Source organism: Prionailurus viverrinus, chromosome C1 (genome assembly GCF_022837055.1).
Source record: "Prionailurus viverrinus isolate Anna chromosome C1, UM_Priviv_1.0, whole genome shotgun sequence".
Lineage (NCBI taxonomy): Eukaryota > Metazoa > Chordata > Mammalia > Carnivora > Felidae > Prionailurus > Prionailurus viverrinus.
The window spans coordinates 213,387,237-213,400,113 of NC_062568.1; the positions used below are offsets into that span (position 1 = coordinate 213,387,237).

General features: G+C 53.5%; 1 protein-coding gene across 2 annotated transcripts in view; it reads left to right on the forward strand.

The window, feature by feature from the left end:
* Window positions 1–12,877, forward strand: part of MORN1 (MORN repeat containing 1) — a 50,552-nt gene that overhangs the window by 15,813 nt on the left and 21,862 nt on the right. For both annotated transcript variants that reach the window (XM_047869837.1, XM_047869838.1), the window contains 3 exons: window positions 155–265; window positions 8,887–9,010; window positions 9,423–9,595. In XM_047869837.1, coding sequence (XP_047725793.1) covers window positions 155–265; window positions 8,887–9,010; window positions 9,423–9,595 — 408 coding nt within the window. The remainder of the gene's footprint in view (window positions 1–154; window positions 266–8,886; window positions 9,011–9,422; window positions 9,596–12,877) is intronic.

Here is a 12,877-nt window from a genome sequence, read left to right on the forward strand (position 1 = left end):
TGGCTCTTGCAGGGGATTGACCGCAGCGAGTGATAACCGTCTCCCCACAGAGCTCTGGGAATCGAGGCTGCTGGGCCTGCGTGGGGGGTGTGGGCTCCAGCGGGCGGCGTCCCCTGTGCCCCGCTCACCCGTGCTCTGCTCTGCTGTCTCCCAGCACAAGCCAGGAGGATCGTGATTCTGGGTCCAGAGGTGATAGACGTGGCCCAGGGGTCTTCCTTCGACTTGAACGTTCAGCTGCAGCAGGACAGCGGGGAAGTTGCCGAGAGTGAGTGTCTGCAGGGTGACGACTGCGTTTTCGGAAGGACAAACAGGTGTCGGGCTCTCAGGGTTAGGGACGAGATGCCACGAGTGGCTTCCGGTACCCGGACGCCAGCAGATTCTTTGTTCGGAGGTCCTCGCCACGGGAGCCTCGGCAGACAGGCAGTAGGCACGCGAGGCCTCCAGGTGGCGGGCGTGTGCGCGTGTGCGGTGGTTGTGAGCATGTGCGGTGATCGTGCGCGTGTGGGGTGGTTGCACGTGTGGGGTGGTTGTGAGCATGTGGGGTGGTTGTGTTCGTGTGCAATGGTTTTGCGCGTGTGGGGTGGTTGTGCGTGTGCGATGGTTGTGCACGTGTGCAGTGGTTGTGCGCGTGTGGGGTGGTTCTGTGCGTGCCCGCGGCCACCGCTCGTCTTACAGGAGGAAGGGTGACTCTACGCACCGCTGGCGTCTGCGGGGGCGAGTTCCCGTGTCCTCCGTGGGTGATCGGGGAGGGCAGGTCTCCTGTAGCATCTGGGCTGCTTTTTGAGGGACCCAGCGGGGCAGCAACGCACAGCGTGGACCAGCTGACCTCCCAAAGCCGGTGCCACCCGTGACCCGTGAGCAGAGGGCGCGGTGCGGAGAGGGCCCCCGCACGGTCACCGGTCCCTGTGCGTGGCCGGGCAGGACCACCGCTACTAAAATGCGTGCCTGGGATTCCTAACGTCCGTGAGTTCGCCCGAGTTCGGCGAGCTTTGACCAGGAAACCCCCGTGTGCGGCACGGATCAAAGACAGTCACAACTGGTTTATTTTATTTTATTTTGTTATGTTTATTTATTTTGAGAGAGAGCGCGTGCGCTTGCGCACCAGCAGGGGACAGGCAGAGAGAGAAGAAGGGGGGGACCCCACGCAGGCTCCACGCTGTCAGCGCAGAGCCCAGCGTGGGGGGTCGAACCCACGAACCGTGAGATCATGACCTGAGCTGAAACCAAGGGTCCGACCCTTAACGGACCGAGCCTCCCAGACGCCCCCACAGCTGGTTTGTTTTCACGGCTTTATTGTGGTGCCGTTTTTTATAGCGTGAAATCTTTGCGCTGTAAGCGATTCGATGATCTTTAGCAAATTCCCGGAGTCGGGCAAGCAGCGCCACGCCGTCTGTTTCGGACCGTGCCTCGCACCTCCTGCCTGCGGCCCCCTGCCCACCCCACCCCTCTCCTCACACCTGCTCCGCTTTTCTCACCGGCACACTCTGCTGGGGTGCACCCACGTGGCAGTGCTCGGCACGAGTTTTTGGGTGGCCCGTGTGCTCTGTCCCTCGGTTATCCGCTCACGAGTGGGGTCGCCGCGTCACGTGGCAGATTTACGTGTAAATTTTTAAAGAAACCGCCAGGCCGTATCCCAAAGTGGCCGCACCGTTTACAACGCCGTCGGCGGGGCCCGGGCTGGATTTCCCACACCCTGCGCGTGCACAGCCAGCCCGAGGGGGCGTCCGGGGGCGCCCCATCTTGGTGCCCCTCTCGGTTCTGACCCACAGTTCACGGCTGACGAGGTGTTGCAGCTTTCCGTGTGTTTGTTGGCCACGTGTGTATCTCCTCTAGAGAAATGTTAATCCAAACATGCTGCCTGTTTTTTAGAATTAGGCTGTTCCTCTTCTGGGTTTGAGTTATTGGAGTTCCCGACGTATTCTGAATACGAGTCTTTTTATAGATGCATCTTTGCAAATAGTTTCAGTCTGTGGCTTATCATTTTCTTAATGCTATCTTCTGAAGTACAAAGGGCTTTAATTTTGATGAAGTCCAATGAGTAAGTTTTTTCCTTTGTGGATCATAATATTGGTAACCTGTGTGGGAATTCCTAGCCTGACCCAAGCACACAAAGATACTCTCCTGTTTTCTGGGAAAAGTTTTGCTCTTGGATTTCTGCCATCCGTCTTCGGCTACTTTTTGTGGATGAGATCAAGTTCTAAATTCATCTCTTTTCGTGTGGCTGTCCAGCTGTCACAGCACCACGTGCTGAAAAGACCGTCCCCTCCCCACTGGATTGCCTTGGCACCTGGGTCGCGAACTGCTTGACTGTAAGAATGACGGTTTAGGGGCGCCTGGGTGGCTCAGTCGGTTAAGCGTCCGACTTCAGCTCAGGTCACGATCTCACGGTTTGTGGGTTCAAGCCTCGCGTCGGGCTCTGTGCTGACAGCTCGGAGCCTGGAGCCTGCTTCGGATTCTGTGTCTCCCTCTCTCTCTGCCCCTAACCCACTCGCGTTCTGTCTCTGTCTCTCTCAAAAATAAATAAACATTAGAACGATAATCCATTTAGAGTTAATCTTTTTGTGTGGTGTGAGGCAGGGGTCCAACTACATTCTTTTGTATGTGGACGTCTAGTTGTCCCATCACTATTCATTGAAAGACTGCTCTTTCCTGGCCTTGAATGATCTAGACAGTCCATTTACTAAAATTTTGTTTAGAGTTTTTGCATATCTTTTCATGAAGGATCGTGGTCTTGAATTTTTTTTATTTTCCTTATTAAGGTTTGTTTTTAAGTAATCTTTAGACTCAACATGAGACTTGAACTTACACCCCTGAGATCGAGAGTCACATGCTCCCCTGACTGAGCCCGCCAGGTGCCCTGAATTTTTTTTTCTTTTAATATCTTTGTCTGGTTTTTGTATCAGGGTAATGCTGACCTTGTAGAATGAGTCTGGGAAAATTACTTCCTCTTCAATTTTCTGGAAGAGTCTTGTTGAATAATTTCATTTCTTTCTTAAATGTTTGGTAGAATTCAATATGAAGGCCATTGAGGTCTGGAGTTTCTTTGTGGGAAGACTTTTAATTACTAATTCAATGTCTTTAATAGATATATGGTTATTGGGGTTATCTGTTTCTTCTTTTTATTTTTGTAAGTGTATCTATTTTGAGAGAGCACATGACAGTGGGGGAGGGGCAGAGAGAGATGGGGAGAGAGAATCCCAAGCAGGCTCCACACCGTCAACCCAGAGCCCCAACTGGGGCTTGATCCCGTGAACCATGAGATCATGACCTAACCTGAAATCAAGAATCAGACGCCCAACCGACTGAGCCACCCAGGCGCCCCGAAGTTCCATGTTTCTTCTTTAACAAACTTGGGTGTTTTGCGTCTTTGAAGGAATATTTGTTCATCTAAGGTGTCAGATTTATTGTCATAAGCTTGTTCCTAATATTTCCTCATTCTCCACTTAATGCCTTGATATCACCTCTTTTGTTCCTACTGTGGATTATTGGTGTCTTCTTCCTGTTTTGCCTGACGAGTTGGCTACAGATTATCAGTGTCATTGATAAACAATCAACTTCTGGTTTCATTGATTTCTCTACTGTTGTCTGTTTTCTGTTTCATTAATTCCTATTATGATCTTAGTATTTCCTTTCTTCTGCTTACTTGGGGTTTAATTCGCTCTCTTTTTTTCTAGTTTTTAAGATGGAAACCAAGGTCATTTGTTTCAAACCTTTCTTTGCTAATATGAGAGTTTGCTATACCTTTCCCCCTTAGTACTGCTTTAGCTGCATCCCAAGAATTTTGACATGTCGTGTATTCATTTTCATTCAGTTCAGAATGCTTTCTTATTTCTTCTGGTTTTCCCTTTGCCACGTGAGTTATTTAGAAGTGTGTTGTTTCATTTCCAAATATTTGGAGATTTTTCAGATCTTTCTGTAATTGACTTCTGACTTAATTCCATGTGGTTAGAGTCACACTTTGTATATCTTGAATCCCTTTAAATGTATCGAGCCTTTTTTCACAGAATTTGTTCTGTTTTGGTAAATGTTGCGTGTACACTTTGAGAAGAGCATGATTTCTGCTCTTGTTGGGTAGAATAAATATCAATCTGTAAATAAATATCTATAAATATCTTCTATAAATATCAATCAAGTGGATTTTACTGTTACTGCGCTTCAGATTTACCGTATCTTTGCTGATTTTCTGTCCACTTGTTCTGTCAATTACTGACTGTGGTATGTTGAAATCTGTGGTTATAATTGGGAATTGTCTATTTCTGATTTCGTTTCTATCATTTTTTGGCTACATGTATTTTGGAGCTCTGATATCAGGTGCATAAACATTTAGGATTTTTATGGCATTTAATTACTTGACCCCTTATCATTGCAAAATTACCTTTTTCTTTTTTTAATATTTATTGATTTTTGAGAGGGACAGAGACGGAGACAGAGCACGAGTGGGGGAGGGGCAGAGAGAGGAAGAAACAGAATCCGAAGCAGGCTCCAGGCCCTGAGCTGTCAGCACAGGGCCCGACACGGGGCTCAAACCCACTAATAGTGAGGTCATGACCTGAGCCGAAGTCGGACACTTAACTGACTGAGCCACCCAGGCGCCCCCAAAATTACCTGTTTCATCCCTAGCATAGTCATTGCTCTGGCATCTACTTCCTATGAAGTAGGAATATGACTATGAATATAGTGACCCCAGCTTTCTCTTAACTAATATCAGCATGGAGTATCTTTATCCAGCCTTTTACTTTTCACCTACTTAAGTCTTTAAAGTGTGCTTTCTGTAGGCAACATATATCTGGGTCTTGCTTTTTAGTTCATTCTAACCACATCTATCTTCTAATTGTAATTTTTACTCCATTCACATTTAATATATTTATTTATATACCAGTTTCAAACTTACCATTTTACTGTTTTCTATTTGCCCTGGCTGGTTTTTTCCCTCTTTACACTCTATTCCTACCTTTTGTGGGTTGATTATTGCTTCTGATTCCATCCTATCTCCTCTGTTGGCTTATCAATTCTTACCCCTTGTTTTTTGTGTTCTAGGGGTTGCTTTAAGGACCACAATTTACATCTTTAACTTATCACATACTACTTCGCATATAACATAAGAACTCTGCAATAGGATATACTTCTTTTTCTGCAATCCCAATTTTTATGCTTTTTTTTTTATATGTTTTACATTCATATGTTTAATACACTTCGTAATACATTGTTATTACTTTTGTTTAAGCAGTCATTTATCGGGGCACCTGGGTGGCTCAATCAGTTGAGCGACCGACTTCGGCTCAGGTCACGATCTCGCAGTCCGTGAGTTGGAGGCCCGCGTCGGGCTCTGTGCTGACAGCTCAGAGCCTGGAGCCTGTTTCAGATTCTGTGTCTCCCTCTCTCTGACTGTCCCCCGTTCATGCTCTGTCTCTCTCTGTCTCAAAAATAAATAAACGTTAAAAAAAATTTTTTTTAATTAAAAAAAACAATAAACAGTCGTTTATCTTTCAAAGAATACGTAACAAATAAAAAAGGAAATCTCATCAATTTGCCCCTGTAGTTACCCTTTCTGGTCCTCCCCATTCCTTCTTCTAGATACAGATTTCCACCTGGTACCGTTTTCTTCTGCCTGAAGGACTTAGCCTTTAACATTTGTTGTCCTATGTGCTTTCTGGCAATTAATTCTTTCCACTTTCACATGTCTGGAAACATCTTGATTTTGCTTTCATTTCTCATAGGTATTTTCACCAGGTATAGAATTCTGGTTTACCCTCCAGCAGGACAGTGGTGCTATTCCATTGACTTCTTGTCTATGCTGTTTCCAAAGAGAAACAAGACATAGCTGTCATCTGTATCTGTGTTTTCTCTGTACAAACTTGCTTTTTCCCTGGCTGCTTTTAGATTTTCTCTCTTTTTTTTAAATGTAATTTATTTTTAAAAATTTACATCCAAATTGGTTAGCATATAGTGCGACAATAATTTCAGGAGTAGATTCCTTAGTGCCCCTTACCCATTTAGCCCATCCCCCCTCCCACAACCCCTCCGGCAACCCTCTGTTTATTCTCCATATTGAAGAGTCTCTTATATTTTGTCCCCCTCCCTGTTTTTATATTCTTTTTGCTTCCCTTCCCTTATGTTCATCTGTGTCTTAAAGTACTCATAAGAGTGAAGTCATATGATATTTGTCTTTCTCTAATTTCGCTTAGCATAATACCCTCTAGTTGCATCCAGGTTGTTGCAAATGACAAGATTTCATTCTTTGTCATCGCTGAGTAATACTCCATTGTATGTGTATACCACATCTTCTTGATCCATTCATCCGTCGATGGACATTTGGGCTCTTTCCATACTTTGGCTATTGTCGATAGGGCTGCTATAAACATTGGGGTGCCTGTGTCCCTTCGAAACGGCACACCTGTATCCCTTGGATAAATGCCTAGTAGTGCAATTGCTGGGTCGTAGGGCGGTTCTATTTTTAATTATTTGAGGAACCTCCGTACTGTTTTCCAGAGTGGCTGCACCAGTTCGCATTCCCACCAACAGTGCAAGAGGGTTCCCGTTTCTCCACATCGTCGCCAACATCTGTTGTTGCCTGAGTTGTTAATGTTAGCCATTCTGACAGGTGTGAGGTAGTGTAAGATTTTCTCTTTATCACTGGTTTGAGCAGTTTTATTTTTTATTTTTGTTAACATTTTTTAATGTTTATTTTTGAGAGAGAGACAGAGAGACAGAGGAACAGAGTTGCAAGCAGGGGGAGGGGCAGAGAGAGAGGGAGACACAGAATCCCAAGCAGGCTCCAGGCTCTGAGCCGTCGGCACAGAGTCCGACGCAGGGCTCGAACTCACGAACTGCAGGATCGTGACCTGAGCCAAAGTCGGACGCTTAACCAAGTGAGCCACCCAGGCGCCCTGAGCAGTTTTATTTTTGAAGTGACATGGTGTAATTTTCTTCATGTTTCTTGTGCTTGGGTCTATTGATTTTCTTGCGTCTGTGGGTTTATAGTTTTCATCAAATTTTGGGATTTTTCAGCCTTTATTTCCTCAAATAATTTTCCATTGCTGCTTTTTCTTCCCCTCTTTTAGAGGCTCCATTACCCACATATTAGGCCATTTCAAGTCGCCTCACTGTTCATGGATTCTTTTTCCCCTTCCCTCTTTCTCCCCTCTTTTTCTTTACCTTCCTTTTTTATTTATTTTTTCTTTTTTCCTTTTTCCTCTTGGTATTTCATTTTGGGTAGTTCCTGTAGCTATGTTTTCAAGTTCATGAATCTTTTTTTTTTTTTTTTTTTTGCAATGTCTAATCGGCCATTGATCACATACAGTGTATTTTTTATCTAATAGTTTTTATTTCTAGAAGTTCAACTTTGTTCTTTTTATATCTTCAGTGTCTCTACTTATCTTTTGAATGCACGGAGTCCAGTTATAGTAATAACTTTGAAAAAGTGTCCTTTCCTGCTAATTCTAACATCTGGGTCAGGTCTGGGTTGGTTTCATTTGACGGTGTTCCCTCCTCATTATGGACCATACTTTTCGCCATTCTTCGCCTGGTCATCTTTGACTGGGTGCCAGACGTTGAAAATTTACCATTTGGAGGCTGGATATTTCTGTGTTCCCATAAGTACTCTTGGCCTTTTTTCTGGGGTACAGTTGGCTTCCTTGGAGATCGTTCGATCCTTTCAGGTTTTGCCTTTATGAAGTGTTAGGTGTGGTGGAGAGCTCCAGCTGAGACCCGTCATCCCCACTGCGGAAGCAAGACCTTCTGAGAACCCTGCCCAGTGTGCCACGACGTCCGGGTCTCCCAGCCTGGCCGATGAGAATGAGCACCGCTCCCGTCCCATGGGAGCCCAGAGCCTCCCGCCCTGTCTTTTCCTGGGTCTTTTCCTGGCCTGGGGACATTTCCTTGCGCTTGGCGCACCAACCCGTGCTCTGCTGTGCACCCAGAGGCCCCACACGCTTCTCTGTTCCTCTGCCTTCTGGACTCCAGGACTCCTGCTATGTGCCTGTCCTCCCCCCTCCCCCTTCAGCCCTGTGTCCTCACTGAGGGGGTTCCTGGGGTTGCCAGTCCCTCTCCCTGTACCCGGTCCACCTTCTCTCAAGGCGGTGACCTGGGCAGTTATGGGCTCCACACCCTTTGTTTCCCGTCTCAGGGACCACTGTCCTTGGAGCTTGAAAACCATCACGTTATCATTATATTTTGTCTGCGTTTTTGGTTGCTTCAGGTAGGAGCGTAGATTGGTCCCGGGTGCCCCATCACGACAAGAGCGGAGGCCGATGAGACCATACTGGGATGTGATCCTCGACTCCGCCCTCCACTCCCCTCCTTCCAAGTCAAAGTACTTGCAGTATCTGTCCTGCTCTGTCCCCTCGTCCACGGGGGCTGAATGACGGGCGTCACGGACGCCGCTCAGAGTCCACGCGACCAGGCCCTGTGCCGAGTGCCCCGGGAGTGTAGACCAGGGGGGTGGAGCCATCCCCCAGGTCGAGGTGGGGGCTGGGCCACAAGCAGCGATGTCTCCCCGGAGGTGGAACCGCGGTGAAGACGAGCCCCCGGTGTGACTGCTCTCGGCCAGGGCAACCCCCCGCCCCTGAGCAGGTGAAACCCTGAGGCTGGCCAACAAGGAGAGCCCCCCAGCCAGAGGCACAGCCAGGTGCCCTGAGGCCCGGGATCCCCAGTGAGGGGTGGCGGTGCCGGGCAGCGTGGACGGCTCAGCTGAGGGCCAGGGGGACAGAGGAGCCGGGACGGTGGGCAGGGAGTGCGAGCTGGATACGGCCGTGGCCTCTGCCAGCCCTGCCCACGTGGAGGGTCTGCTGCAACGGTCCTCATGGTGCCCGGCCCAGGACCAGGGAGGGAGAGACCCGGGTTCTTCTGTCCCTCCCTGGCTCAGCCTGCTTCTCTGTCCTTCCCAAGGCGAGGATGGCCGGGTTTTGAAGATCTCGGCTGGCGTCAGGTACGTGCAGCTTCCGGCCTACTCAGAGGTCAGCTTTTTCAAAGTGGACAAGGACAACCCGGAGACACCCTTCCAGACCCCGTTGTGAGTATGGGCGACCCCGGACGCCTGTGTGGGGTGGGAGACAAGGAGGAATGGCCCAGAACTACTCGACCCGGGCCCGTCCGCACGTGGCTCCCACACCAAGGACTCTGAGGGCACTGGGGACACAGTAGTGACCACCAGACACGACACGCTCTGTCTAGTGGAGCAGGAGCGAAGGCAGAGGGCCAGGGGGAGGTGGGCTGGGGCTGCGGCGTGGTTCCAGTGGTCCCGGACAGACCATCCCCCCCCCCCCCCCCGCCACCGTTCCCTGCTTCCCACCACGTTAGTCTCCGAGTGGTCGCCTCGTCCCCTCCTCCCTGGAAGGACCCTTAAGCCACCGTGTCCCCCACAGCCAGGTGTCCCTCTCAGCTTGGCGTCCGGCAAAGCCCAGTCCCACCTGTCCCCTTTGCAGTGGCTTTGAGTGCATCGCCTATCCTCTGTGGAGCCCCCAGTCTGGGGCCTTGGAGCCCAGAGCTGCCCTGGAAAGTGCCAGAGGAGATCCACTGCTCCCCAGGGGAGACCGGGAGCCAGCAGTGGCATCAGACACATCTCGAGGCCAGAGGGACATCCCCGGTGGCCCTCCCGGTGAGTGGAGCTGACCAGCTGGTTGGCGGTAGCTTACGTGAGTGCTTCGGGGTGTGTGGGCTGATGGCGGGTGCCTCAGAACCTGGGCAGGAGGAATATAAAGTTGACCCTTGAGAACTCAGGCACAGTGGGCCTGGAGGGGACAGAACGTCCCAGGAAGACAGTGCCCAGACCCGAGCAGGCCGGTCGCCATTGCTGTGGGTTACAAGGCAGGCTGGGAGCTACCGCCCTGGGCACCAGACCCCTCGGGTGCACGTTCTTACTGTGTGAGCCCAGAGCCCGTGGTGGGGCTGGGGCACGGCAGCCCGGGGACCGCCATGGCGGCCATCCTGCCCTCGCCACATGCACATCTGGTCACTGCCGGCTGTCTTGTTGGTGCACAAGAGCCTGGCGGAGCGGTGTGGCCCCTGGGCTGAGGGCCTCGGGCCTGTTTCTGCATCTGTCAGACCTTGGCGGTTTGCCTCGGCCACTGTCACCAGGAGGTCTGTGGCTGGATGGGAGCGCGCCCTCGTGACAGCCCCCACCCGCCCGGGACAGGCGTCTGTAGACCTAACGGTCGCCAGCGTTTGCCTGGTTTTCCGGCTGGTTCCGCCTCTGCCCGGAGCACACAGCAACTCCACGTGCACCTGGCCCCACGGCTCCTGGTGCCTGACAGCTGCTGCCGTGGATGCCTGGCCCGGCTTCTCCATGGAGTCCTCTGGAACCACTGCCGGAAGCAGAGCACTGGAGCTCCAGAGGTAAATCAGAGTTTAATCTCTGCAGCTCACCGTGTCCGGGGACCCCGGCTCCCACACAGGCTGATGCAGCCCCACCGCTTACGTCCTAATGGGGGGAGCATGTGCGTTACCGGAGGCGTCCCAGCGAGCGTGGCTGTGGGTCCCGCCTGGTCCCCTCGCCACGGGAAGCAGCTGCATCAGGTCCTGTGGACCAGGGCACAGTCATCAGCGGGACTCCGGGGTCCCCACCGGGCAAGTTCACGCGCATGTTAGCCGCGGGGACCTTCACGTTCTCCTTAGCCCTTGAAGAGGGGCCGGTCCCCCATCAGGACCCCAGCCCTGGATGCCGCAGGGGGTGCTCCCAGGTCACAGCAGAACGGGGGGACTAGTGTTCTGCACCAGGGCCCGGGCCGGGCCCTCTGTGTGGGGGCGCCTCACACCCCAGCGGCCGGCGGGGGCCCCGAGGCTCGTGGGGGGAGGCCCGGGGGGCTGGCCACGACCCCTCGTCTGCTTCCCACTCGGTTTAGAGAAGCAACTTTACGCCAAAGGGCAGAGTAGGTCTCATATTTCTGCGTAAAAACACCCTCTGGGCGCCACACCTTCCACCGGCAGGGATTTCAGAGCCTGTGATGAGGTCTCCGTGGAAACCCGGCCCGGAAAGGAGGGCCCACGTCCGCGCCCGGGTGTTTGGTGTGGGCGGCCCGGGCCCAGCCCGCTGTGCGGGTTTGGGGTGCTCGCCGCTCGGGAGCGGGCCTCACCCTGTGCTCACGGGGCTGGTGTCCGGCTGCCGACACGCTCAGAGACGTTTCCGGCTTTGCTAGGACGCGGGCGTGGAGCCGTAGAGAATCACCTTTGGGGAGACGGAGGGGAACACGCCTTGGGTCCTATGAGAACCGCTCGAGCTCTGCACCCGGACCCGAGGCCCCGGGTCCTTTGCCAGGTGCCCTGGGGGCTGACCCGGGAGGTGGCTGCTTCTCTGCCGCTTTTTGGCCGAGCCTCTCCACACCTGTCTCCTCTTCTGTAAAGCGATGGTGAGCGGCATCTGCTCCCAGGACCGCCCACCCCTTCGTGACCCCCTCCCGTCCCCTCACAGGGTGGGGCGCCAGGGACACGCACACCTGGGTCAGGAGGGGTCGCCCGAGCCTCTCTGCAGGACACTGCCGCTGCGTCCTGCCCGCTCAGCTGCCCCGGAGCACCCCTCGCCCCACCGGGGCCCGAGCCCTCGGACGAGCTGGCCCGGGGTGGCCCTGGGTCATGGACACACTGGCCGGCCGTCTGCAAACAGGAAATGAGGTCAGTGCAAATTTGCTGCTGCCGCAGGTAGGATAGGAGTCGGCCGTGAGCGAGAAAATCCCAGATAATCACAGCTTGACCAGGGGAGCTCGCTCTGTGGGGTCCAGGAGGCGGCAGCTGCGGGGCGGCCGGGTGGTACCTGAGACCCGCGTGGGAGTGGGGAAAACCGGAAACGGCCGGGACACGGAGCTGCTTGGGCGGGAAAGAAGGAAGTCTTTGTTGTTGTTTTGACCAAAGCGGCTCATTCTGTGACTCTCTGGGGACAGACAGCCTCAACTTATTCTGAGCGTTATTCCGAAAGAAAGCAAAACTGTGCCGTCGTGTGGCAGCCCCCACGCACGCAGGGAACACGGAGCGAACCTCCGTGTTCTCAGAGCAGCCCCGCCTCCGGGTCCCTGCTCCTGAGCTCACTCTCGAGCCCCCTTCCGACAGCACAGCGGCGGCTTCAACTCCATTGAGGTTCGCTTCTCGTGTGGATGTTCAGAGGCTGGGGTGCCGTCCCCCATGGCCACCGGGGCCCCTGTTTCTGTTTCCTATGCCGCTGCTCTGTCGCCCTTCCTGCGTCATCTCGTGGCCCTAGAAGGTTGCACAGGTGCCAGTCGTCATGCCCCCCGTTCCCGGCAGCTGGGAGGGGGAAGCATGAGGAGCCAGGGCCCTCCCTTTTAAGCCGCGTCCCTTCTAAGAACGTGCCGTTGCTTCCACGTCGTCGGCCAGAACTTGGTGACGTGACCGCACCAGGCCTCGAGGAGACGAGGAACGCAATGTGCCGGCCAAGACCGGGCTCTGTGGCCGGAGAACAGGGGAGGATGGCCGTTTCCGTCAACCGGCACCTTTGCCTGACAGTCTGGATGCCGCGTGAGCAAACCCACCGGCAGCCAAGGCCTCCGCCGCCTCCGGGGGCTGACGGGGAAGCGGGAGGCGGGTGCCCTCCCTCTGCAGCCCTTTGCAGGAAGGGTGTCGTACGCGCGCCGCGCCCCCGTAGCCCTCGCCCTCACGCCCCGGCCCCACCACGGGACTGCGAGGCAGTGACGAACGGGCTTCATAAAACCAGGGCTGGAGGCGAAGACGCTCCTTCTGTGAGACCGGCAGGAAGTGAGGGAGACGGGGCCCCACGGCGGCGGGAGCTGACGAGGGCACCAGGGCGCGGCGGCCCCGTGGCGGGCTCAGCTGGCACCTTCCAGCGCGGCCTCGCGCACGCCCCCCGGGGACCGGCTTCTCGGCTTCCTCCTCACCCCTGCAGGGCGGTTCAGGACATAAACCCTCCAAAAGCCTG